This window comes from Scyliorhinus canicula, chromosome 5, assembly GCF_902713615.1.
Source record: "Scyliorhinus canicula chromosome 5, sScyCan1.1, whole genome shotgun sequence".
Taxonomy (NCBI): domain Eukaryota; kingdom Metazoa; phylum Chordata; class Chondrichthyes; order Carcharhiniformes; family Scyliorhinidae; genus Scyliorhinus; species Scyliorhinus canicula.
Window position 1 is genome coordinate 98,762,345 of NC_052150.1, and position 26,422 is coordinate 98,788,766.

The 26,422-nt window shown below is 54.5% G+C and overlaps 1 protein-coding gene across 3 annotated transcripts in view; it reads right to left on the reverse strand.

Moving 5' to 3' along the window:
• Window positions 1-26,422, reverse strand: part of abcb5 (ATP-binding cassette, sub-family B (MDR/TAP), member 5) — a 167,842-nt gene that overhangs the window by 28,835 nt on the left and 112,585 nt on the right. For all 3 annotated transcript variants that reach the window (XM_038797448.1, XM_038797446.1, XM_038797447.1), the window contains exon 21: window positions 13,596-13,679. In XM_038797448.1, the coding sequence (XP_038653376.1) occupies window positions 13,596-13,679 (84 nt within the window). The remainder of the gene's footprint in view (window positions 1-13,595; window positions 13,680-26,422) is intronic.

Below are 26,422 nucleotides of genomic sequence, written 5' to 3' on the forward strand. Positions count from 1 at the left end.
CATTGGGGGGAGAGTGTGCTGGGGGAGAGTGCGCTGGGGAGAGTGCGCTGGGGAGTGTGTGCTGGGGGAGAGTGCGCTGGGGAGAGTGCGATGGGGGGACAGTGCGCTGGGGAGGGAGGGTTGGGGGAAGAGTGCGCTGGGGAGGGAGGGCTGGGGGGAGAACGCGCTGGGGGGAAGGCTGGGAGAGGGCAGTGGTGGGAGTGCGCTGGGGGTGAGTGCGTGGGGAGGGAGGGCTGGGGGGGGAGTGCGTGGGGAGGGAGGGCTGGGGGGGAGAGTGCGTGGGGAGGGAGGGCTGGGGGGAGAGTGCGCTGGGGAGGGTTGGGGGGGGCTGGCAGGAGAGTGCGCTGGGGGAGGGCTGTGGGGGGATTGTGCTGGGGAGGGCTGGCAGGAGAGTGCGCTGGGGGGGAGGCTGGAGGGAGAGTGCGCTGGGGGAGGGTTGGGAGAGGGCTGTGGGGGGAGTGTGCTGAGGAGGGCTGGCAGGAGAGTGCACTGGGGGGAGGCTGGGGGAGAGTGCGCTGGGGGAAGGCTGGCAGGAGAGTGCGCTGGGGGGGAGGCTGGGGGGAGAGTGCGCTGGGGAGGGTTGGGGGAGGGCTGTGGTGGGAGTGTGCTGGGGGAGAGTGCGTTGGGGAGGGTTGGGGGAGGGCTGTGGGGGGAGTGTGCTGGGGGGAGAGTGTGTTGGTGGGTGTGCGTGGAGAGGACTGGGGGGGAGGCTGGGGGGAGAGTGCGCTGGGGGGGAGGGCTGGGTGAGAGTGCGCTGGGGAGGGCTGGCAGGAAAGTGCGCTGGGGAGGGCTGGGGGGAGAGTGCACTGGGGAGGGCTGGGGGGAGAGTGCGCTGGGGGAGGGCTGGGGGGTGAGTGCGCTGGGGGAGGGCTGGGGGGAGAGTACGATGGGGGAGGGTTGGGGGAGGGCTGTGGGGGTAGTGTGCTGGGGAGGGCTGGCAGGAGAGTGCGCTGGGGAGGGCTGGGGGGGAGAGGGCGCTGTGGGGGGTGGGCTGGGGTGAGAGTGCGCTGGGGGAGGGCTGGGGGGAGAGTGTGTTGGTGGGTGTGCTTGGAGAGGACTGGGGGGACGGCTGGGGGGAGAATGCGCTGGGGAGGGCTGGGGGAGGGCTGGGGGGAGAGTGCGCTGGGGAGGGCTGGTAGGAGAATGCACTGGGGGGAGGGCTGGGGGGAGAGTGCGCTGGGGGAGGGTTGGGGAGGGCTGTGGGCGGAGTGTGCTGGGGAGGGTTGGGGGAGAGTGCACTGGGGGGGAAGGCTGGGGGGAGAGTGCGCTGGGGAGGGTTGGGGGGTGAGTGCGCTGGGGGAGGGTTGGGGGAGGGCGGTGGGGGGAGCGTGCTGGGGGGAGAGTACGTTGGGGGAGGGTTGGGGGAGGGCTGTGGGGGGAGTGTGCTGGGGGGAGAGTGTGTTGGTGGGTGTGCGTGGAGAGGACTGGGGGAGGGCTGGGGGAGAATGCGCTGAGGGGAGGGCTGGGGAGGGCTGTGGGGGGAGTGTGCTGGGGAGGGCTGGCAGGAGAGTACGCTGGGGGGGAAGGCTGGGGGGAGAGTGCACTGGGGAGGGCTGCGGGGGAGAGTGCGCTGGGGGGGAGGGCTGGGGGGAGGGTGCACTGGGGGAGGACTGGGGAAAGAGTGTTTTGGGGGAGGGCTGAGGGGAGAGTGCACTGGGGGGAGGGCGGGGGGGAGAGTGCACTGGGGGAGGGCTGGGGGAGAGTGCGCTGCGGGCGGAGTGCGCTGGGGGGTACTGCTGGGGGGGGAGGGCTGGGGGAGAGTACTCTGGGGGAGGGCTGGGGGAGAGTGCGCTGGGCGGAGTGCGCTGGGGGGAGGGCTGGGGGGAGTACTCTGGGGGAGGGCTGGGGGAGAGTGCGCTGGGCGGAGTGCGCTGGGGGGTACTGCTGGGGGGGAGGGCTGGGGGGAGTACTCTGGGGGAGAGTGCGCTGGGGGAGGGCTGGGGGAGAGTGCGCTGGGCGGAATGCACTGGGGGAGGGCTGGGGGGGAGGTCTGGGGGGTGAGTACTCTGGGGGAGAGTGCGCTGGGGGAGGGCTGGGAGAGGGCTGTGGGGGGAGTGTGCTGAGGAGGGCTGGCAGGAGAGTGCGCTGGGGGGGAGGCTGGGGGAGAGTGCGCTGGGGGAGGGCTGGGGGAGAGTGCGCTGGGGGAGGGCTGGGGGAGAGTGCGATTGGGGGACGGCTGGGGAGAGAGTGTGCTGCAGTGGGAGTGCGCTGGGGGTGGGAGTGCTGGGGAGTGAGTCCACTGGGGGGAGGTCTTGGGGGAGAGTGCGCTGGGGGTGGAGTGCACTGGGGGTACTGCTGGGGGGGAGGGCTGGGGGGGGGAGTGTGCTGGGGAGGGCTGGCAGGAGAGTGCGCTGGGGAGGGCTGGGGGAGAGTGTGTTGGTGGGTGTGCGTGGAGAGGACTGGGGGGACGGCTGGGGGGAGAATGCGCTGGGGGAGGGCTGGGGGGAGAGTGCGCTGGGGAGGGCTGGGGGGAGAGTGCGCTGGGGAGGGCTGGGGGGAGAGTGCGCTGGGGAGGGCTGGTAGGAGATTGCGCTGGGGGGAGGGCTGGGGGGAGAGTGCGCTGGGGAGGGTTGGGGGAGGGCTGTGGGGGGAGTGTGCTGGGAAGGGTTGGGGGAGAGTGCGCTGGGGGGAAGGCTGGGGGGAGAGTGCGCTGGGGGAGGGTTGGGGGAGGGCTGTTGGAGGAGTGTGCTGGGGGGAGAGTGTGTTGGTGGGTGTGCGTGGAGAGGACTGGGGGGAGGGCTGGGGGGAGAATGCGCTGAGGGGAGGGCTGGGGAGGGCTGTGGGGGGAGTGTGCTGAGGAGGGCTGGCAGGAGAGTGCACTGGGGGGAAGGCTGGGGGGAGAGTGCACTGGGGAGGGCTGCGGGGGAGAGTGCGCTGGGGGGGAGGGCTGGGGGGAGGGTGCACTGGGGAGGCCTGAGGGGGAGAGGGCGCTGGGGGGAGGGCTGGGGTGAGAGTGCGCTGGGGAGGACTGGGGGGAGAGTGCACTGGGGGGAGAGTGGGGGGGAGGGTGCACTGGGGGAAGGCTGGGGGAGAATGCGCTGCGGGCGGAGTGCGCTGGGGGGAGGGCTGGGGGGAGTACTCTGGGGGAGAGTGCGCTGGGGAGGGCTGGGGGAGAGTGCGCTGGGGGGAGGGCGGGGGGGAGGGTGCACTGGGGGAGGGCTGGGGGAGAATGCGCTGCGGGCGGAGTGCGCTGGGGGGAGGGCTGGGGGGAGAACTCTGGGGGAGGGCTGGGGGAGAGTGCGCTGGGCGGAGTGCGCCGGGGGGTACTGCTGGGGGGGAGGGCTGGGGGGGAGTACTCTGGGGGAGAGTGCGCTGGGGGAGGGCTGGGGGAGAGTGCGATTGGGGGACGGCTGGGGAGACAGTGTGCTGCAGTGGGAGTGCGCTGGGGGTGGGAGTGCTGGGGAGAGAGTGCGCTGGGCGGAGTGCGCTGGGGGAGGGCTGGGGGGAGAACTCTGGGGGAGGGCTGGGGGAGAGTGCGCTGGGCGGAGTGCGCTGGGGGTACTGCTGGGCGGGAGGGCTGGGGGGAGTACTCTGGGGGAGAGTGCGCTGGGGAGGGCTGGGGGAGAGTGCGATTGGGGGACGGCTGGGGAGAGAGTGTGCTGCAGTGGGAGTGCGCTGGGGGTGGGAGTGCTGGGGAGAGAGTGCACTGGGGGGAGGTCTTGGGGGAGAATGCGCTAGGGGTGGAGTGCACTGGGGGGTACTGCTGGGGGGGAGGGCTGGGGGGAATACTCTGGGGGAGAGTGCGCTGGGGGAGAGCTGGGGGAGAGTGCGCTGGGCGGAGTGCGCTGGGGGGAGGGCTGGGGGGAGTACTCTGGGGGAGGGCTGGGGAGAGTGCGCTGGGCGGAGTGCGCTGGGGGGGTACTGCTGGGGGGAGGGCTGGGGGGAGTACTCTGGGGGAGAGTGCGCTGGGGGAGGGCTGGGGGAGAGTGCGCTGGGCGGAATGCGCTGGGGGAGGGCTGGGGGGGAGGTCTGGGGGGTGAGTACTCTGGGGGAGAGTGCGCTGGGGGAGGGCTGGGAGAGGGCTGTGGGGGGAGTGTGCTGAGGAGGGCTGGCAGGAGAGTGCGCTGGGGGGGAGGCTGGGGGAGAGTGCGCTGGGGGAGGGCTGGGGGAGAGTGCGCTGGGGGAGGGCTGGGGGAGAGTGCGATTGGGGGACGGCTGGGGAGAGAGTGTGCTGCAGTGGGAGTGCGCTGGGGGTGGGAGTGCTGGGGAGAGAGTCCACTGGGGGGAGGTCTTGGGGGAGAGTGCGCTGGGGGTGGAGTGCACTGGGGGTACTGCTGGGGGGGAGGGCTGGGGGGGGAGTGTGCTGGGGAGGGCTGGCAGGAGAGTGCGCTGGGGAGGGCTGGGGGAGAGTGTGTTGGTGGGTGTGCGTGGAGAGGACTGGGGGGACGGCTGGGGGGAGAATGCGCTGGGGGAGGGCTGGGGGGAGAGTGCGCTGGGGAGGGCTGGGGGGAGAGTGCGCTGGGGAGGGCTGTGGGGGGAGTGTGCTGGGGAGGGTTGGGGGAGAGTGCGCTGGGGGGAAGGCTGGGGGGAGAGTGCGCTGGGGCAGGGTTGGGGGAGGGCTGTTGGAGGAGTGTGCTGGGGGGAGAGTGTGTTGGTGGGTGTGCGTGGAGAGGACTGTGGGGAGGGCTGTGGGGGGAGTGTGCTGGGGAGGGCTGGCAGGAGAGTGCACTGGGGGGAAGGCTGGGGGGAGAGTGCACTGGGGAGGGCTGCGGGGGAGAGTGCGCTGGGGGGGATGGCTGGGGGGAGTGTGCACTGGGGAGGCCTGAGGGGGAGAGGGCGCTGGGGGGAGGGCTGGGGTGAGAGTGCGCTGGGGAGGACTGGGGGGAGAGTGCACTGGGGGGAGGGTGGGGGGGAGGGTGCACTGGGGGAAGGCTGGGGGAGAATGCGCTGCGGGCGGATGTGCGCTGGGGGGAGGGCTGGGGGGAGTACTCTGGGGGAGAGTGCGCTGGGGAGGGCTGGGGGAGAGTGCGCTGGGGGGAGGGCGGGGGGGAGGGTGCACTGGGGGAGGGCTGGGGGAGAATGCGCTGCGGGCGGAGTGCGCTGGGGGGAGGGCTGGGGGGAGAACTCTGGGGGAGGGCTGGGGGAGAGTGCGCTGGGGGAGGGCTGGGGGAGAGTGCGATTGGGGGACGGCTGGGGAGAGAGTGTGCTGCAGTGGGAGTGCGCTGGGGGTGGGAGTGCTGGGGAGAGAGTGCGCTGAGCGGAGTGCGCTGGGGGAGGGCTGGGGGGAGAACTCTGGGGGAGGGCTGGGGGAGAGTGCGCTGGGCGGAGTGCGCTGGGGGGTACTGCTGGGCGGGAGGGCTGGGGGGAGTACTCTGGGGGAGAGTGCGCTGGGGAGGGCTGGGGGAGAGTGCGATTGGGGGACGGCTGGGGAGAGAGTGTGCTGCAGTGGGAGTGCGCTGGGGGTGGGAGTGCTGGGGAGAGAGTCCACTGGGGGGAGGTCTTGGGGGAGAGTGCGCTGGGGGTGGTGTGCACTGGGGGGTACTGCTGGGGGGGAGGGCTGGGGGGAATACTCTGGGGGAGAGTGCGCTGGGGGAGAGCTGGGGGAGAGTGCGCTGGGCGGAGTGCGCTGGGGGGAGGGCTGGGGGAGAGTGTGATTGGGGGACGGCCGGGGAGAGAGTGTGCTGCAGTGGGAGTGCGCTGGGGGTGGGAGTGCTGGGGAGAGAGTGCACTGGGGGGAGGTCTTGGGGGAGAGTGCGCTGGGGGTGTGTGGTGAATCACAGTAGCGTAATTCACACTGTATTACACATGTTGTACTATGTCTCTGTAAGCTCGGCACACGAGCAGTTGCGCTGCTCTGCCACTAGGGGAAATGCACTGGGAGTGTACGGGAGTTTGTACTGGGCTCCACCCTTGGCTCCACCCATGGCTCCTCCCCCTAACCGGAAGTATAAAGGTTGATGCTGAGAGCCTGCCTGCCAGTTCATCTGGAGTTCATTGTGTCACAGCAGGCTCTGTTGTAAGACGATTAAAAGCACTGTTCACTTCTAACCACGTGTCGCGTGAATTGATGGTCTCATCAATTTAATCGTCTTAAGAAACAGTAAGGAATGACCATAGAATCAGCCCTCAAGCCTAACCGACTGGAACTCGACCCGCAGGATGCAGAGGCAAAATAAATCTTTTCGCATTGGCTCCGATGTTTTAAGGCCTACCTGACTGAAGCAAGCACCCCAGAAACGATGGAGGAGCAGAAACTCAGTCTACTGCATGCGAGGGTGAGCCATCGTATATCTACTCAGCTAAACTGTACCGGCTCATATACAGAGGCCCTGGCCCTACTCGATAGAATGTACGTGAGGCCTATCAATGAGGTCTACGCTCACCACGTTTTTACTATTCGCCGCCAGTGTCCTACAGAATCGCTAGAAGAATTCCTGAGAGACTTAAAAGCCTTATCCCTGGACTGTAATTATCAGGCTCTAACTGCTACAGAACAAAGAGAACTTGCTGTCCGCGATGTCTTTGTTGCAGGCCTTATATCGAATTACGTGCGCCAGCGACTGCTGGAGAAGGAGGCCCTAAACTTAGAAGATACTGTTGAACTCGTTACAACTATGGAGGTCTCATTTCGTAGCCTCACCTCGTTTCCTGCTGACTGCGCGACCCCGTCATGGGCCCCCGACCAGCGACTCCCCCAGGCCTGCGCCGCGCGGCCACCCAGCCACCATGCTGCCCCAGCCTGCCACTTTTGTGGCCAGTCCCAGCACCTGCGGCAGAACTGCCCGGCCTGCAATGCGACCTGCAGCAGCTGTGGGCGAAAAGGCCACTACGCCAGAGTGTGCCTGGCAAGGAGGGCCCCAGCCCCTAAAACTCCAGTGGCACAAAGTAATCGCTCTCCTCACTCGCAGGCCCCGGAACGCAGCGGCCGATGCCCTGACTCCGCCCCCACCTGCCACGTGCGATCCATGGGGGCCGCCATCTTGGACACCATCTTCCTCGCCACCCGCCACGTGCGATCCACGGGGGCGGCCATCTTGGGCCCCATCCTCTCCACACTCAGAAAACTCGATTGAAGACTGCGACCTCAGCGGGCACTAATCGCGGGGCCATCCCAGCGCAGCCGACCGAGCCACTGACTACCCGCAACTCAACGCAGCCACACTGGACCAATCGCGCCCAAAGCATCTCAACAACTCTATGACGACGGTCCAAATCAACGGGTACAGTACACCTTGCCTTTTCGATTCCGGGAGCACTGAGAGCTTCGTACACCCAGATCTGGTAAGACACTGTTCGCTCCCCGTTTTCCCTGCACGGCAAACTATCTCCCTCGCTTCGGGTTCCCACTCTGTCCATATCCAAGGGCGCACCGTCGCAACTCTAACAATCCAAGGCGCTAGCTATTCTAAATTCCAACTATACGTCCTGCCCGAACTCTGCGCTCCACTCTTATTGGGACTCGACTTTCAATGCAATCTCAAGAGTCTCACCCTCAGCTTCGGCAGATCCGTACCCCCACTCACTATCTGCAGCCTAGCCACGCTGCGGATCACCCCCCCTCCTCTCTTTGCCAACCTCACTCCAGACTGTAAACCCATAGCCACTCGCTCCAGGCGGCACAGCCTGCAGGACAGGGTGTTCATTCGATCCGAGGTCCGGAGGCTTTTATGTGAGGGGATCACAGAGGCCAGAACAGTCCCTGGAGAGCTCAGGTGGTGGCCGTCAAGACCGGGGAAAAATACCGCATGGTCATAGACTAATTTCAGACTATTAATCGGTTTATACTCCGCGACACGTACCTCCTCCCCAGGATTGCTGACATGGTGAATCAGATCGGCCAGTATCGGATTTTTACCACGGTGGATCTGAAGTCTGCATACCATCAACTCCCAATCCGCCCGGAGGACCGCCACTTCACGGCGTTTGAGGCCGATGGCCGCCTCTTCCACTTCCTCCGGGTCCCCTTTGGCGTTACGAATGGGGTTTCGGTGTTCCAACGAGAAATTGACCGAATGGTGGACCAGAACGGGCTGCGGGCCACGTTTCCGTACTTGGATAATGTCACCATCTGCGTCTATGACCAGCAGGACCACAATGCCAACCTCAACCGATTTCTCCAGACGGCCCAGAAGCTTAACCTCACATACAACACGGAGAAATGTGTTTTCCGCACGACCAGACTAGCCATCCTCAGCTATGTCCCGACCCGGACCAGATGCTCCCTCTCCCTTATTGTCCCAAGGCCCTCAAACGGTGCCTGGGATTCTTCTCGTATTATACCAGGTGGGTCCCTCAATATGCGGACAAAGCCCGCCCACTCTTTAAGGCCACACTTTTTCCCCTGTCAGCTGAGGCTCGCCAGGCCTTCAACTGCATCAAGGAGGACATCGCCAAAGCGGCCATGCAGGTGGTGGATGAATCCGTCCCTTTTCAGGTTGAGAGCGATGCCTCAGAGGTAGCCCATGCAGCCACACTAAATCAGGCAGGGAGACCAGTCACCTTTTTCTCCCGAACTCCCTCTGCTTCAGAACTTCGATACACCTCAGTCGAAAAGGAAGCACAAGCCATTGTGGAGGCTATTCGTCACTGGAGGCACTACCTCGCAGGTAGAAGTTTCACCCTCATCACCGACCAAAGATCGGTTGCCTTCATGTTTGACAACTCTCAAAGGGGCAAAATTAAAAATGACAAAATTCTGAGTTGGAGGATCGAATTCTCCACCTACAATTACGATATTATGTATCGACCGGGGAAGCTCAACGAGCGCCCAGGTGCTCTGTCCCGCGGGACGTGTGCCAGCGCACGGAGCGACCGCTTAAAAACCATTCACAATGACCTCTGCCACCTGGGGGTCACCCGGCTCGCCCACTACATTAAAGCCCGAAATCTGCCTTTCTCCACCGAGGAGGTAAAAGCCATCACCAGGGATTGCCCGATCTGCGCGGAGTGCAAACCGCACTTCTACAGACCAGACAGGGCCCACCTGGTCAACGCTTCTAGGCCCTTTGAATGCCTCGCTAGCGATTTCAAAGGGCCACTCCCCTCGACTAACAGGAATGTATACTTCCTGAACGTCATAGATGAGTTCTCCCGTTTTCCCTTTGCTATCCCGTGCCCCGATATGACCTCCTACAGTCATTAGGGCCCTGCATAGTATCTACACCCTGTTTGGTTTCCCCAGCTATGTACACAGCGACCAGGGTTCGTCCTTTATGAGCGACGAGCTGCGTCAGTACCTGCTCGGCAAGGGCATAGCCTCGAGTAGGACTACCAGCTATAACACCAGGGGGAACGGGCAGGTGGAGAGGGAGAATGCGACGGTCTGGAAGACCGTCCTACTGACTCTCCGGTCCGGGAATCTCCCAATCTCCCATTAGCAAGAAGTCCTCCCCGACGCGCTCCACATTATTAGGTCCCTCTTATGTACCGCTACCAACCAGACCCCTCACGAGCGGCTCTTTATTTTTTCCAGGTGCACTACCACGGGGGTTTCACTCCCGGCATGGTTGAAGAAACCGGGCCCAGTACTCCTCCGGAAGCACATCAAGGCGCACAAAACTGACCCACTCGTAGAGAAAGTGCTCCTACTGCATTCGAACCCCCAGTACGCCTTCGTAGAGTTCCCTGACGGCCGTCAGAACACTGTATCCGTCCGGGACCTAGCACCTGCAGGATCCAAACCCCCCACTACCACCACCGAGGTACCCCTCACACCCAACTCGCCCCCCACGCCCCCGCACCTACCAGTTCGCTACCTTTTTCTTGCCCGCCCGCGCCAGCTAGCTCCCAGCGCCCCCAGGCCCCAGTCGAACCAGACGGGTATGAAGCTCGGGCGGAATTGCACCCGGAGTCCGCCATCGTACCCCAACTGACGGTGCTCATCCAGCCACCAGAAGGGGCTGCAACCCCAGTGCTCCGCCGATCACAGCGGACAACTCGGCCACCGGACAGACTCAATCTGTAAGCCACGACCCCCGTCGGACTTGATTTTTTTTTACAGGGGGTGAATGTGGTGAATCACAGTAGCGTAATTCACACTGTATTACACATGTTGTACTATGTCTCTGTAAGCTCGGCACACGAGCAGTTGCGCTGCTCTGCCACTAGGGGGAGATGCACTGGGAGTGTACGGGAGTTTGTACTGGGCTCCACCCTTGGCTCCACCCATGGCTCCTCCCCCCTAACCAGAAGTATAAAGGTTGATGCTGAGAGCCTGCCTGCCAGTTCATCTGGAGTTCATCATGTCACAAGCAGGCTCTGTTGTAAGATGATTAAAACCACTGTTCACTTCTAACCACGTGTCGCGTGAATTGATGGTCTCATCAGGGGGAGGGCTGGGGTAGAGTGCACTGGGTTGGAGGGCTGGGGGAAGCCTGGGCTGGCTAGGGGGGAAGAGTGGACCGGCTGTGGCGGGTGAGAATGAAATGAACTGAAAATCGCTTATTGTCACGAGTAGGCTTCAAATGAAGTTACTGTGAAAAGCCCCTAGTCGCCACATTCCGGTGCCTGTTCGGGGAGGCTGTTACGGGAATCAAACCGTGCTGCTGGCCTGCATGGTCTGTTTTCAAAGCCAGCAAATTAGCGTTGTGCTCAACAGCCCCTTATGGGCTGGGGGGGAGAGTGCGCTGGGGGCGAGGGCTGGGGGGAGACTGCACTGGAGGGGTGGGGGGGGGGGTAGTGCGCTGGGGGGAGGGCTGGGGACAGTGTGCTGAGGGGAGGGCGGGGGGGAGATTGTGCTGGGGAGAGTGCGCTGGGGGGAGGGCTGGGGGAGAGTGTGCTGGGGGGAGAGCTGGGGGGACAGTGCGCTGGGGAGAGCTGGGGGGAGATTGTGGAGGGCTGTGGAGAGAGTGCGCTGGGGGGGGAGGGCTGGTGTGAGAGTGCGCTGGGGGAGACTGCGCTGGAGGGGTGTGCTGGGGGAGGGCTGGGGGAGAGTGCGCTGGGGGGAGATTGTGCTGGGGGGAGGGCTGGGGGGAGAGAGGGCTGGGGAGAGTGCGCTGGGGGGAGACTGCGCTGCGGGCGGAGTGCACTGGGGGAGAGCTGGGGGGAGAGTGCGCTGGGGGGAGGGCTGGGGGAGAGTGTGCTGCGTTGGAGTGCGCTGGGGAGCAGAGCTGGGGGAGGGCTGGGGGGGAGTACGCTGAGGTAGGGCTGGGGGGGCGGAGTGCGCTGAGGGAGGACGCGCTGGGGGGATGGCTGGTGGGAGAGTGCGCTGGGGAGGGCCGGGGGGAGAGTGTGCTGGGGGGGAGGGCTGGGGGGAGAGTGCGCTGGGGAGGGCCGGGGGGAGAGTGTGCTGGGGGGGAGGGCTGGGGGAAGAGTGCGCTGGGGGGGAGGGCTGGGGGAGAGTGTGCTGGGGAGCAGAGCTGGGGGGAGGGCCCGGGGGGAGTGCGCTGAGGTAGGGCTGGGGGGGCGGAGTGCGCTGGGGAGGGCGCGCTGGGGGGATGGCTGGTGGGAGAGTGCGCTGGGGAGGACCGGGGGGAGGGCTGGGGAAAGAGTGCGCTGGTGGAGAATGCGCTGGGGGAGGGTGCGCTGGTGGGGAGGGCTGAGGAGGGAGTGCGCTTTGGAGGGGTAGAGCGCTGCGGGGACGGCTGGGGGGTGAGTGGGTTGAGGGGAGGGTTGGGGGAGAGTGTGCTAGGGGGAGGGCTGGGGAGAGTGCGCTGGGGAGAGTGCGCTGTGGGGAGGGCTGTGGGGAGAGTGCGCTGGAGAGAGTGTGCTGTGGGGAGGGCTGTGGGGAGAGTGTGCTGGGTGGGCTGCGGGTAGGATGCGCGGGGGGAGGGCTGTGGGCAGAGTCCGCTGGGTTGGAGGGCTGGAGGGAAAGTGCACTGGGGAGGCGGTCTGGGGGGAGCCTGGGCTGGCTGGGTGGGGAAGATTGGGCTGGCGGGGGGGGGGGGGGGAGGGGGGGGGGGGGGGGGGGGGGTGGGTGGGGGAAGAGTGGGTTGACTGGGGGGGGGGGAAAGAGTGGGCTGCCTGGGGCGGGGGTGGGAGTGTTGGCTGGCTTGGGGGGGGGAGGATTGTTGAGGGAAAGAGGCCAGGCAAGGGGGGTCTCAACTGGTGGCGCACCCCCCCCGATCTCAGCACGGGCAATCTCCCGGTCCTTGGGTGCACCAGCTATGTCCAGTGCCCTCTGCTCGTGCACAGTGAGGGGCCGCAAGTCAGGTTCACCCCCTCTGGTTCGGGCAAGCTTTAGCTGGTTATGGCCGCTCCTCTCCTGGTGGGTGAGGGAGGGGAAAATGAGGAGCAACATGATAATAAGCAAGCCACACTTTGCCACACATGGCATGCCGCAGCGCACAACGACAGACAATATTCATCAGTATGTTTCCATTAAATTGAGGGACTCTGCACACATGTGGGACTTAGAGTACATGACGAGTAGTCCGCTGTACCACAGTCCAATGGCTTGGCAGTAAGGGCAGTGCATTCGGCCAAGCACCTGCTTGAGAAATGTGCCCAAGACCACACCGATTTTTAAGCTGCACTCTTCAGCCTGTGAAATATGGCCAGATAGGATTTGCCGCTGACTACTCAATGCATGTTCTCTCGGCAAACCAGGATGACAATTCTCATTTCCAAGTTCCCCTTACAACCAAAGATCGAAACCAGTGAGCCCTTCAAAGCAGCAAAAAATGTGAAAGAGTTATTACGACCAAAATACTCACACACTTTGTGCTCCAAAACCTGGTCAGTCAGGATTCAGACCACATGTGGCCATGACAAATTGATGGACATGCACCACAGCTGAACAACTGTGTGGTTTCCTTGGACAGTGTTCAGTACGTACAAAACCGACATTGTCTACTGCAAGTATCTGAACCATCACCGTCAATCACCAGTGCACCCCATGAATCCAGCCTGCAATCCAGCTCCTCTGCACCACTGGAAATGGCAGTCCCTCCAGAGCCCATTGCAGCAAGCCCAGCAGCTTCGGGGTACACAGTAAGGATGTCTGATGCCATTCACATTGAAGACTCCAACCCCAAGATCATCTCCAGCACAGCCAACTGGTGCAATCAGGGTGAATGACTAAACCAAATACAAGGTTCCAGGATTATGTCCGGGACTCACCTACAACTGATGTTCCTCTTTTTAAAAAGGTCAGGGCAAAGGAAATACAATGGGCTATGCATCAGCTTCAGCGGCCTAATGCCAGTTTCCCACAATGTAAATGGTCACATGTTCAATTTGTATGTTCTGAGATTTCCTGTTTGTTCTCTTTTTGGTTGTGTTTCATGTATGTATAAATACATTCCTTATAATGTTGCAAATAGCTTGCATCTGTTACATCTCAGAAGAACCAGATGTCCCAACGAAAAGGGTAAGATGTAGACTGAGTGATCAAATGACATTGTGGCTACTTAAGGCGTCAAGTCTTGGTGGTTGAGGTGCTCTCCTGGAGCATGGGCAGAGATGACAGCATAACGAGCTGCTCAGTGACTGTTAATGACCATCTACTGTTGTTAGTCCCTGGTCACCACTTTTGAAACCCAATACTTTTACAGTTATTACCTAACTCTTGTTTCTTTGAAAATGAAAAATGAACTGGGTCACAGAAATCTACAAAAATATGTACTTTCCGCTTCTGTACCTTGCACAATAACATGACACCCCAGGCTGTAAGTGGTGTTAATGAGAATGAAATAGGAAAGTTCCAATGCACTTACCCCTTTGACCTGTGATGCATCTGTAGCCAGACGGGTTATTAGCACACCAACAGCGTTACTGCAATCATCAAACCATCCGATCTCCTAGTGTCAGAATAAATTAATTGGCAGTCAGATTTGAACCACTAAACAATAAGAATTAATACAAGGTTATGGTATCAGAGACGCTGTCATTCAAGTCTGGGACCGGGGGGGAAAACAAGCAGATTGTTTATCTACAGCTAAAACCTCAGGTTCCACCGAAATTGCAGTATCTAACCTCAAAACCTTTTTCAATAGACAGATAGGCAAGGACATTCTCGATTGTCATGTGAGAGTACCTTTAAGAAATGGGTGTTTAATAAATGTACCTTTAAGAAATGGGTGTTTGTCAGTGATGTCAGAGTGTGGGTGGAGCTGGGCTATCTGCCAGCTTTTTACTTTTGTTTTAGGCTGTTTGCTGCAGGGTGTGTTTTAGTTTAGTTTTCAGCGTTGGACCTGAAGCCAGACCAAGCAGGTGTACTGCTGTTCTCTCTGCCATCAAAAAACTATCCCTTGATCATTTGGTGAATTCAGAATTATAAATGTTCGCAGTAGTGAATGTAAACCTAATGTGTTTCTTTTAAAAGGTGTTTCTTGGGTCTTCTGGATGTTGTTCGAGAAGTTATTAAGCATTACTTAGTGTTGTATTCTTTGGGGGTTGTATTTGAATTAATGGTTGCGAAGATGTTCACTTTATGTTTTAAAAAGGTTAACTTGAGTTCATGGAATAAACATTGTTTTGCTTTTAAATAATACTTTTCCATTTCTGCTGTACCACACCTGCAGAGTGGGCCTTGTGTTCCCCATACCACAATCTATTAAAAGTTGTGGGTCAGGTGAACTCCATGCTACACTTTGGGGTTCTCTAAACCATGCCCTACAACAATTGAGGGCTTGTCCGGGATAAAAGTCTATATACTGGATTGGTTTAGTGAACTTAATGACAGTGAGGGGTGAGCATATTGTGGGGGATTTTCAGTTGTGGTATTTTAGTTTAAGTAGGGAGTGTGTTGTGAACAATGGCTCTTTCAGAGGCTCTGAAGTTTGTGGAGTTGGAGACCGTCACACGCAGTACCTTCCGGACAGAGACTAAAAGCAGACTGTTAGATTTGGCAGAAACATTGCAGTTAAAATTACCTGACAAAATGCGAAAAGATGAGGTAATTATGTCAGTGGCTAAGCATTTAACGTTGCCTGAGATACAGTTTGACTCATTGGAAATGACAAAAATTCAGTTACAACTTAAACAAATGGAACATGAGAAAGAATTAAAGCAGCTTGAATACGAAAGAGAGAGGAAAAAGAGAGAGAGAAGAAAGAAGAAAAGAAAGAATAGCCCGAGCAGAACAAAATTAAAGAGAAAGGGAGATACAGATCAGGAAAAAGATAAAGAGAGAGAGTTTGAACTTCAGAAAATGACCATGAAACATGACAGTCAGTTAAAATTGGCAGATGTAAAGGGAAACGTATAGTTGAATGATAGTGATGAGGATAATGAGAAAGAGCGTCATCGTCCAAGGCTTGGTGGGAATCTATTTAAATATGTCCAAGCATTGCCGAGGTTTGATGAGAAGGAGGTAGAAGCCTTTTTCATTTCATTTGAGAAGGTAGCTAAACAAATGAAATGGCCACAGGACATGTGGGTATTACTGATTCAAACAAAGCTGATAGGTAGGGCTAGTGAAGTGTTTGCATCACTACCGGAGGAGGTATCTGGGACATATGAGGAGGTGAAAAAATCCATCTTAGGTGCATATGAACTTGTGCCTGAAGCCTACAGACAAATGTTTAGAAATTTAAGGAAAGAATTTGGTCAAATATACATGGAGTTTGAAAGGCTCAAACAGAGTAATTTTGAGAGGTGGATAAGGGCTTTGAAAATAGACCAAGCATTCGAAGGTCCCAGAGAAATTATGCTTTTGGAGGAGCTTAAAAATTCAATTCCTGATGTAGTGAGAACTCATGTGGAAGAACAGAGGGTTAAAACTGCAAGATTAGCAGCACAAATGGCAGATGATTATGAATTAGTTAATAAATCAAAGCTTGGTTTCCGACATCAGTTTCAGCCTGTGAGGGATAGAAACTGGGGACATGAGAAATGCTCAAGTAGTAACGGTAAAGGTAATCTGATGGGAGATAATAAGGAGAGTGCACCTCAGATTGGAAAATAAATCCAAGAGATTAGAAAAGAAATGAAAAGTTTCAAATGTTTTCACTGTAATAAACTAAGCCATGTAAAGTCACAGTGTTGGCGGTTGAAAAAAAGCGCCGGGAAGGCTGATGTGGTAAAACAGGATAAGACAGTGGGGTTTGTTAAAGTGGTAAAGGAAAGCCCAAGTGAAGCAAAGGAGGTGCAAAAGATTGTGCAGCCTGATCAAGACGTGATTGATAAGAAGGTTCCAGATCTCTTTAAATAATTTACAAGGGTGGGGAAAGTTTACTCATGTGTATCAGGAGGAGCAGGTAAAGAAGTCACAATTTTAAGAGATACGGGAGCTCATAAATATTTAATGGTAAGAGATGAGGAGTTATGTAGTTTGGGAAGAATGTTGCCAGAAAAGGTGGTAATATGTGGAATTCAGGGTGAGAGGAGTAGTGTTCCATTATATAAGGTAAGGTTGGAAAGTCCAGTGAAGAGTGGTGAAGTGGTAGTAAGAGTAATAGAGAAACTATCTTGTCCAGGAATACAGTTTATCTTGGGTAATGATATAGCTGGATCGCAGGTGGGAGTGATGCCTAGTGTGGTTGATAAGCCAGTGGAAAATCAGACAACTGAAGTATTGAAGGATGAATATCCTGTGATTTTTCCGGATTGTGTAGTAAAAAGGTCGCAAAGTCACATGTTAAGACAAGAGGAGAAATCAAAGAGTGAAGATGAAGTTGAAGTGCAATTATCAGAAATGATTTTTGATCAGATAATTGAAAAAGAACAAGAACAGGTAGAGGATGAGGCAGATATTTTTAGTTCAGGAAAATTGCCGGAGTTACAACAAAAAGATATAGAAATAAAACGGATGTATCAGAAAGCATACACGGAAGAGGAATCTGAGTGCATACCAGAGTGTTATTACTGTAAAAGTGATGCCTTGATGAGAAAATGGAGACCTTTACATATGCAGGCTGATGAAAAGTGGGCAGAGGTTCATCAAGTAGTATTGCCGGTAGGGTATAGAAAGGAGGTGTTGCGAGTTGCACATGAGGTACCAGTGGGTGATCATTTGGGAATAAGGAAAACTCAAGCTAAAATCCAGAAACATTTTTATTGGCCTGGACTACTTAAAGATGTAGTTAAATTTTGACAATCATGTCACACATGTCAAGTGATAGGGAAACCTCAAGCAGTGATAAAACCAGCACCCTTAATACCCATTCCAGCATTTCAGGAATTGATTGCGCAGGACCGCTTCCAAAAACGAAAAGTGAGAATCAGTATCTTCTGATTATAATGGATAGAATTTACAGTGCAGAAGGAGGCCATTAGGCCCATCAAGTCTGCACCGGCCCCTACAAAGAGCAACCGACACAAGCCCACATATCTTCCGTCACCCCGCAACCCAGCAGCCCCCAGTTAACGTTTTTGGACACTAAGGGCAATTCAGCATGGCGAATCCACCAAGCCTGCACATCTTTGGACTGTGGGAGGAAATCAGAGCACCTGGAGGAAACCCACGCACACACAGGGAGAATATGCAGACTCCGCACAGACAGTGACCGGTCGGGAATTCGAACCTGGGACCCAGGGGCTGTGAAGCAATTGCGCTAACCACTATGCTGCCATGCGGCCCATGCTGATGTATCTACTAGGTTTCCAGCGGCTCCAGACTGTGGAGGAGTTACTTAAATTCTTTACCAGATATGCATTTCCCACAGAAATACATTTGGATCAAGGATCAGGTTTTACCTCAAGGTTATTCAAAGAAGTTATGGATAGCTTAGGAATAAAACAATTTAAATCAACTGCGTACCATCCAGAATCGCAGGGAGCATTAGAAAGGTGGCATCAGACATTAAAGACAATGTTGAGGGCTTATTGTCAAGATTACCCAGAGGATTGAGATAAAGGAATTCCTTTCCAGGAGAGGGCAGCAGAGCAAAGCTACTGATCAGCTGTTCTGGGGGAATTTGCATACGTGCAGTGCGGTCAGCCTAAGTTGAAGGTGAACCGGCGAAGGAGACCCAAGGAGTTTGAGTGAAAGCAAGCATCCAGCAGAGGGCAGCAGAGCAAAGCTACTGATCAGCTGTTCTGGGGGAATATGCATACGTGCAGTGCGGTCAGCCTAAGTTGAAGGTGAACCGGCGAAGGAGACCCAAGGAGTTTGAGTGAAAGCAAGCATCCAGCAGAGGGCAGCAGAGCAAAGCTACTGATCAGCTGTTCTGGGGGAATTTGCATACGTGCAGTGCGGTCAGCCTAAGTTGAAGGTGAACCGGCGAAGGAGACCCAAGGAGTTTGAGTGAAAGCAAGCATCCAGCAGAGGGCAGCAGAGCAAAGCTACTGATCAGCTGTTCTGGGGGAATATGCATACGTGCAGTGCGGTCAGCCTAAGTTGAAGGTGAACCGGCGAAGGGGACCCAAGGAGTTTGAGTGAAAGCAAGCATCCAGCAGAGGGCAGCAGAGCAAAGCTACTGATCAGCTGTTCTGGGGCAATTTGCATACGTGCAGTGCGGTCAGCCTAAGTTGAAGGTGAACCGGCGAAGGGGACCCAAGGAGTTTGAGTGAAAGCAAGCATCCAGCAGAGGGCAGCAGAGCAAAGCTACTGATCAGCTGTTCTGGGGGAATTTGCATACGTGCAGTGCGGTCAGCCTAAGTTGAAGGTGAACCGGCGAAGGAGACCCAAGGAGTTTGAGTGAAAGCAAGCATCCAGCAGAGGGCAGCAGAGCAAAGCTACTGATCAGCTGTTCTGGGGGAATTTGCATACGTGCAGTGCGGTCAGCCTAAGTTGAAGGTGAACTGGCGAAGGAGACCCAAGGAGTTTGAGTGAAAGCAAGCATCCAGCAGAGGGCAGCAGAGCAAAGCTACTGATCAGCTGTTCTGGGGGAATTTGCATACGTGCAGTGCGGTCAGCCTAAGTTGAAGGTGAACCGGCGAAGGAGACCCAAGGAGTTTGAGTGAAAGCAAGCATCCAGCAGAGGGCAGCAGAGCAAAGCTACTGATCAGCTGTTCTGGGGGAATTTGCATACGTGCAGTGCGGTCAGCCTAAGTTGAAGGTGAACCGGCGAAGGAGACCCAAGGAGTTTGAGTGAAAGCACGCATCCAGCAGAGGGCAGCAGAGCAAAGCTACTGATCAGCTGTTCTGGGGGAATTTGCATACGTGCAGTGCGGTCAGCCTAAGTTGAAGGTGAACCGGCGAAGGAGACCCAAGGAGTTTGAGTGAAAGCAAGCATCCAGCAGAGGGCAGCAGAGCAAAGCTACTGATCAGCTGTTCTGGGGGAATTTGCATACGTGCAGTGCGGTCAGCCTAAGTTGAAGGTGAACCGGCGAAGGAGACCCAAGGAGTTTGAGTGAAAGCAAGCATCCAGCAGAGGGCAGCAGAGCAAAGCTACTGATCAGCTGTTCTGGGGGAATTTGCATACGTGCAGTGCGGTCAGCCTAAGTTGAAGGTGAACCGGCGAAGGAGACCCAAGGAGTTTGAGTGAAAGCAAGCATCCAGCAGAGGGCAGCAGAGCAAAGCTACTGATCAGCTGTTCTGGGGGAATTTGCATACGTGCAGTGCGGTCAGCCTAAGTTGAAGGTGAACCGGCGAAGGAGACCCAAGGAGTTTGAGTGAAAGCAAGCATCCAGCAGAGGGCAGCAGAGCAAAGCTACTGATCAGCTGTTCTGGGGAATTTGCATACGTGCAGTGCGGTCAGCCTAAGTTGAAGGTGAACCGGCGAAGGGGACCCAAGGAGTTTGAGTGAAAGCAAGCATCCAGCAGAGGGCAGCAGAGCAAAGCTACTGATCAGCTGTTCTGGGGGAATTTGCATACGTGCAGTGCGGTCAGCCTAAGTTGAAGGTGAACCGGCGAAGGAGACCCAAGGAGTTTGAGTGAAAGCAAGCATCCAGCAGAGGGCAGCAGAGCAAAGCTACTGATCAGCTGTTCTGGGGGAATTTGCATACGTGCAGTGCGGTCAGCCTAAGTTGAAGGTGAACTGGCGAAGGAGACCCAAGGAGTTTGAGTGAAAGCAAGCATCCAGCAGAGGGCAGCAGAGCAAAGCTACTGATCATCTGTTCTGGGGGAATTTGCATACGTGCAGTGCGGTCAGCCTAAGTTGAAGGTGAACCGGCGAAGGAGACCCAAGGAGTTTGAGTGAAAGCAAGCATCCAGCAGAGGGCAGCAGAGCAAAGCTACTGATCAGCTGTTCTGGGGGAATTTGCATACGTGCAGTGCGGTCAGCCTAAGTTGAAGGTGAACCGGCGAAGGAGACCCAAGGAGTTTGAGTGAAAGCAAGCATCCAGCAGAGGGCAGCAGAGCAAAGCTACTGATCAGCTGTTCTGGGGGAATTTGCATACGTGCAGTGCGGTCAGCCTAAGTTGAAGGTGAACCGGCGAAGGAGACCCAAGGAGTTTGAGTGAAAGCAAGCATCCAGCAGAGGGCAGCAGAGCAAAGCTACTGATCAGCTGTTCTGGGGGAATTTGCATACGTGCAGTGCGGTCAGCCTAAGTTGAAGGTGAACCGGCGAAGGAGACCCAAGGAGTTTGAGTGAAAGCAAGCATCCAGCAGAGGGCAGCAGAGCAAAGCTACTGATCAGCTGTTCTGGGGGAATTTGCATACGTGCAGTGTGGTCAGCCTAAGTTGAAGGTGGTTTGTGGAAGGGCTGTTGGCAAGTGACAGTTAAACCCGAAACACTTTGTGAGTGTTTCCTACCCTACCTTCTCCTCTAACCAACCCCCCCACCCCACGGTGGTTGGGAAGTGGGAGCAGGGGCCTGTCGTGAAGGTGAGTGAGTGCCTTTAAATTTGCTTAACTTTCAGCGGGAGCAGGGTTTGAGGTAATATCAGGTAAGCTCTTCCTTTCTTTTTCTTTTTCTTGTTTTTTTTTTAAATCTAGTGGTGATGTCAGGGAAGGCAGTACAATGCTCCTCCTGCACAATGTTTGAGGTGAGGGACGCCGTCAGTATCCCTGCTGATTTCATCTGTGGGAAGTGCACCCAACTCCAGCTCCTCAAAAACCGTGTTAGGGACCTGGAGCTTGAGCTGGATGAACTTCGGATCATTCGGGAGGCAGAGGGGGTCATAGATAGGAGTTTCAGGGAAGTAGTTACACCAAAGACTGGAGATAGATGGGTAACTGTAAGAGGGACTGGGAAGAAGCAGTCAGTGCAGGGACCCCCTGCGGTCGTTCCCCTGAGTAACAAGTATACCGTTTTGGATACTTGTGGGGGGGATGACTTACCAGGGGTAAGCCATGCGGTACGGCCTCTGGCACGGAGTCTGTCCCTGTTGCTCAGAAGGGAAGGGGGCAAAGGAGTAGAACATTAGTAATTGGGGACTCAATAGTCAGGGGCCCAGATAGGAGATTTTGTGGGAGCGAGAGAGACTCACGTTTGGTATGTTGCCTCCCAGGTGCAAGGGTAAGTGATGTCTCGGATCGTGTTTTCCGGGTCCTTAAGGGGGAGGGGGAGCAGCCCCAAGTCGTAGTCCACATTGGCACTAACGACATAGGTAGGAAAGGGGACAAGGATGTTAGGCAGGCCTTTAGGGAGCTAGGATGGAAGCTCAGAGCGAGAACAAACAGAGTTGTTATCTCTGGGTTGTTACCCGTGCCACGTGATAGTGAGATGAGGAATAGGGAGAGAGAGCAATTAAACACGTGGCTACAGGGATGGTGCAGGCGGGAGGGATTCAGATTTCTGGATAACTGGGGCTCTTTCTGGGGAAGGTGGGACCTCTATAGACAGGATGGTCTACATCTGAACCTGAGGGGCACCAATATCCTGGGGGGGGAGATTTGTTAGTGCTCTTTGGGGGGGTTTAAACTAATTCAGCAGGGGCATGGGAACCTGGATTGTAGTTTTGGGGTACGGGAGATTGAGAGTATAGAGGTCAGGAGCACAGATTTGACTTCGCAGGAGGGTGCCAGTGTTCAGGTAGGTGGTTTGAAGTGTGTCTACTTCAATGCCAGGAGTATACGAAATAAGGTAGGGGAACTGGCAGCATGGGTGGGTACCTGGGAATTCGACGTTGTGGCCATTTCAGAGACATGGATAGATCAGGGACAGGAATGGTTGTTGCAGGTTCCGGGGTTTAGGTGTTTTAGTAAGCTCAGAGAAGGGGGCAAAAGAGGGGGAGGTGTGGCGCTGCTAGTCAAGGACAGTATTACGGTGGCGGAAAGGATGCTAGATGGGGACTCTTCTTCTGAGGTAGTATGGGCTGAGGTTAGAAACAGGAAAGGAGAGGTCACCCTGTTGGGAGTTTTCTATAGGCCACCTAATAGTTCTAGGGATGTAGAGGAAAGGATGGCGAAGATGATTCTGGAAAAGAGCGAAAGTAACAGGGTAGTTGTTATGGGAGACTTTAACTTTCCAAATATTGACTGGAAAAGATATAGTTCGAGTACATTAGATGGGTCGTTCTTTGTACAATGTGTGCAGGAGGGTTTCCTGACACAATATGTTGACAGGCCAACAAGAGGCGAGGCCACATTGGATTTGGTTTTGGGTAATGAACCAGGCCAGGTGTTAGATCTGGAGGTAGGTGAGCACTTTGGAAACAGTGACCACAATTCGGTGACCTTTACGTTAGTGATGGAAAGGGATAAGTATACCCCGCAGGGCAAGAGTTATAGCTGGGGGAAGGGCAATTATGATGCCATTAGACATGACTTAGGATGTGTAGGATGGAGAAGTAGGCTGCAAGGGTTGGGCACACTGGATATGTGGAGCTTGTTCAAGGAACAGCTATTGCATGTTCTTGATAAGTACGTACCAGTCAGGCAGGGAGGAAGGGGTCGAGCGAGGGAACCGTGGTTTACCAAAGAAGTGGAATCTCTTGTTAAGAGGAAGAAGGAGGCCTATGTGAAGATAAGGCATGAAGTTTCAGTTGGGGCGCTTGATAGTTACAAGGAAGCGAGGAAGGATCTAAAGAGAGCTGAGACGAGCAAGGAGGGGACATGAGAAGTCTTTGGCAGGTAGGAGCAAGGAAAACCCAAAAGCTTTCTATAGGTATGTCAGGAATAAAAGAATGACTAGGGTAAGAGTAGGGCCAGTCAAGGACAGTGGTGGGAAGTTGTGTGTGGAGGCTGAGGAGATAAGCGAGATACTAAATGAATACTTTTCGTCAGTATTCACTCAAGAAAAAGATAATATTGTGGAGGAGAATACTGAGACCCAGGCTATTAGAATAGATGGCATTGAGGTGCGTAGGGAAGAAGTGTTGGCAATTCTGGACAAGGTGAAAATAGATAAGTCCCCGGGGCCAGATGGGATTTATCCTAGGATTCTCTGGGAAGCCAGGGAAGAGATTGCTGAGCCTTTGGCTTTGATTTTTAGGTCATCATTGGCTACAGGAATAGTGCCAGAGGACTGGAGGATAGCAAATGTGGTCCCTTTGTTCAAGAAGGGGAGTAGAGATAACCCCGGTAACTATAGGCCGGTGAGCCTAACGTCTGTGGTGTGCAATGTCTTGGAGAGGATTACAAAAGATACGATTTATAATCATCTAGATAGGAATAATATGATTAGGGATAGTCAGCATGGTTTTGTGAAGGGTAGGTCATGCCTCACAAACCTTATCGAGTTCTTTGAGAAGGTGACTGAACAGGTAGACGAGGGTAGAGCAGTTGATGTGGTGTATATGGATTTCAGTAAAGCGTTTGATAAGGTTCCCCACGGTCGGCTATTGCAGAAAATACGGAGGCTGGGGATTGAGGGTGATTTAGAGATGTGGATCAGAAATTGGCTAGTTGAAAGAAGACAGAGAGTGGTAGTTGATGGGAAATGTTCAGAATGGAGTTCAGTTACTAGTGGCGTACCACAAGGATCTGTTCTGGGGCCGTTGCTGTTTGTCATTTTTATAAATGACCTAGAGGAGGGCGCAGACGGATGGGTGAGTAAATTTGCAGACGACACTAAAGTCGGTGGAGTTGTAGACAGTGCGGAAGGATGTTGCAGGTTACAGAGGGACATAGATAAGCTGCAGAGCTGGGCTGAGAGGTGGCAAATGGAGTTTAATGTGGAGAAATGTGAGGTGATTCACTTTGGAAAGAATAACAGGAATGCGGAATATTTGGCTAATGGTAAAATTCTTGGTAGTGTGGATGAGCAGAGGGATCTTGGTGTCCATGTACATAGATCCCTGAAAGTTGCCACCCAGGTTGATAGGGTTGTGAAGAAGGCCTATGGTGTGTTGGCCTTTATTGGTAGAGGGATTGAGTTCCAGAGCCATGAGGTCATGTTGCAGTTGTACAAAACTCTAGTACGGCCGCATTTGGAGTATTGCGTACAGTTCTGGTCGCCTCATTATAGGAAGGACGTAGAAGCTTTGGAACGGGTGCAGAGGAGATTTACCAGGATGTTGCCTGGTATGGAGGGAAAATCTTATGAGGAAAGGCTGATGGACTTGAGGTTGTTTTCGTTAGAGAGAAGAAGGTTAAGAGGTGACTTAATAGAGGCATACAAAATGATCAGAGGGTTAGATAGGGTGGACAGCGAGAGCCTTCTCCCGCGGATGGGGGTGGCTAGCACGAGGGGACATAGCCTTAAATTGAGGGGTAATAGATATAGGACAGAGGTCAGAGTTGGGTTTTTTACGCAAAGAGTGGTGAGGCCGTGGAATGCCCTACCTGCAACAGTAGTGAACTCGCCAACATTGAGGGCATTTAAAAGTTTATTGGATAAGCATATGGATGATAAGGGCATAGTGTAGGTTAGATGGCCTTTAGTTTTTTTTTCCATGTCGGTGCAACATCGAGGGCCAAAGGGCCTGTACTGCGCTGTATCGTTCTATGTTCTATGTTCTTTCGTACTGTTTGCAATTAGGGATGCACCTCATGAGTCAACTAGATTTAGTCCTTTTGAACTAATATTTGGTCATGAGGTTGAAATTAATTGAGGAAAAATTGGTGAGTGTAAAATTGGAACTTACATTATTGGATTACGTGTCAAATTTTAGTGGACGATTAAATAGAGCAGGTGAATTGGCTAGACGACATTTAAAAGTTGCACAAAATGTGATGAAATGGGAAGCAGACAAGAAATCCAAAGTTCCTAGTTTTGCCAGTGGAGATAAAGTTTTAGTGTTGTTACCAGTGGTAGGTAAACCTTTTAAAAGCATGGTTTTGTGGTCTTTATCAGATTGAAAGGAAATTAAGTGAGGTGAATTATGTGGTAAATACGCCGGATAGAAGGAAAACTCACCGAGTGTGTCATGTGAATATGCTTAAAAGGTACTTTGAAAGGGAAAGAGAGAAAAAAGGAGGAGGTTTTAATGATTCTAACTCAAAGTGACGAACCAAATCCAGATGACTGTGAATTTGACAAACCTTAAATTAAATTGGAAAATGAGAATGTTTTTAGAAATTGGGATAAATTGTTGAGTTACCTTCCAGAGGAAAAAAGAACTGACCTAAAAGAGTTATTGATATCATATGGGCAAGTTTGTGGAGATAAATTGGAAAGTACTAAAATGGCTATACATGATGTAGATGTGGGAAATGCTGTTCCAATCAAACAACATCCATATAGACTTAACCCTTTAAAATTGGCACAGGTTAACAAAGAGATTGAGAGTATGCTTAAAAATGGCATAATTGAAGTGGGTTGCAGACAATGGAACTCACCCATAGTGATGAACCAGACGGTACCCAACGGTTGTGTGTTGACTATAGAAAGGTTAATGCAGTTACAACAATGGACTCTTTTTCCTATCCCACGTTTGGAGGATTGCATTGAGAAAGTGGGACAATCAGCTTTTATTTCTAAACTGGATTTATTTAAATGTTACTTGCAGGTACCTTTATCCAAAAGGGCGAAGGAGATTTCAGCTTTTGTGACTCAAGATGGCATGAAAAATGCACCAGCCACATTTCAACAGTTAACTAACAAAGTTGTTTCAGGATTACCCAATTGTGCGGTATACATCGATGATCTGATAATTTTCAGCCAGACATGGACAAAACATTTAAAACATTTGATGGAGTTATTCGATCGACTTCAGGAGGCGGTTTTGGTGGTCAACCTAGCCAAAAGTGAATTTGGAAAAGCCCAAGTCAATTTCCTTGGCCATACAATCGGACAGGGTCAAATGGTCACACGGGATGCGAACCCAACAGTTAGTGAGGAGTTTCCGATACCTTCAAGATGAAGGGAAATAATGCAATTTCTCGGCATGAGTGGATTTGTGCAAAAGTTTTTTGACGTGATTGCTCCACTGATGGACTTGCTGAAGAAATGTTGAAAATTTCAATGGACAGCATTTGACTGCCTGAAAGCTGTGATAACCAATGCTCCTATGTTGGAGAATTACAAAGGACTCTGTGATCAGATAGAACTAAAGTATCTGACTTTAAAGAGAAATGCCGAGACGTAGAGAAATGGACGGATCGTGCAAGGACCTTTTTGTTCAAAGAGATTGTCAATCGAAAAGGATTTCATTTGGAGGAAGAACAAAAATTGGCTATATTATTATACCTGTTTGCGTGTGTTGTTTTTTGAGATGAAAAAGTGTGCATCTGTGAATTTCTTAAAGAATGGTGAAAAGTTGAAAAATGAAACCATCTTGAAGTTGATGGTTTATTTTTTTTCTTGGGGAGAGGTGTCATGTGAGAGTACCTTCAAGAAATGGGTGTTTATCGGTGATGTCAGAGTGTGGGTGAAGCTGGGCTGTTTGTCAG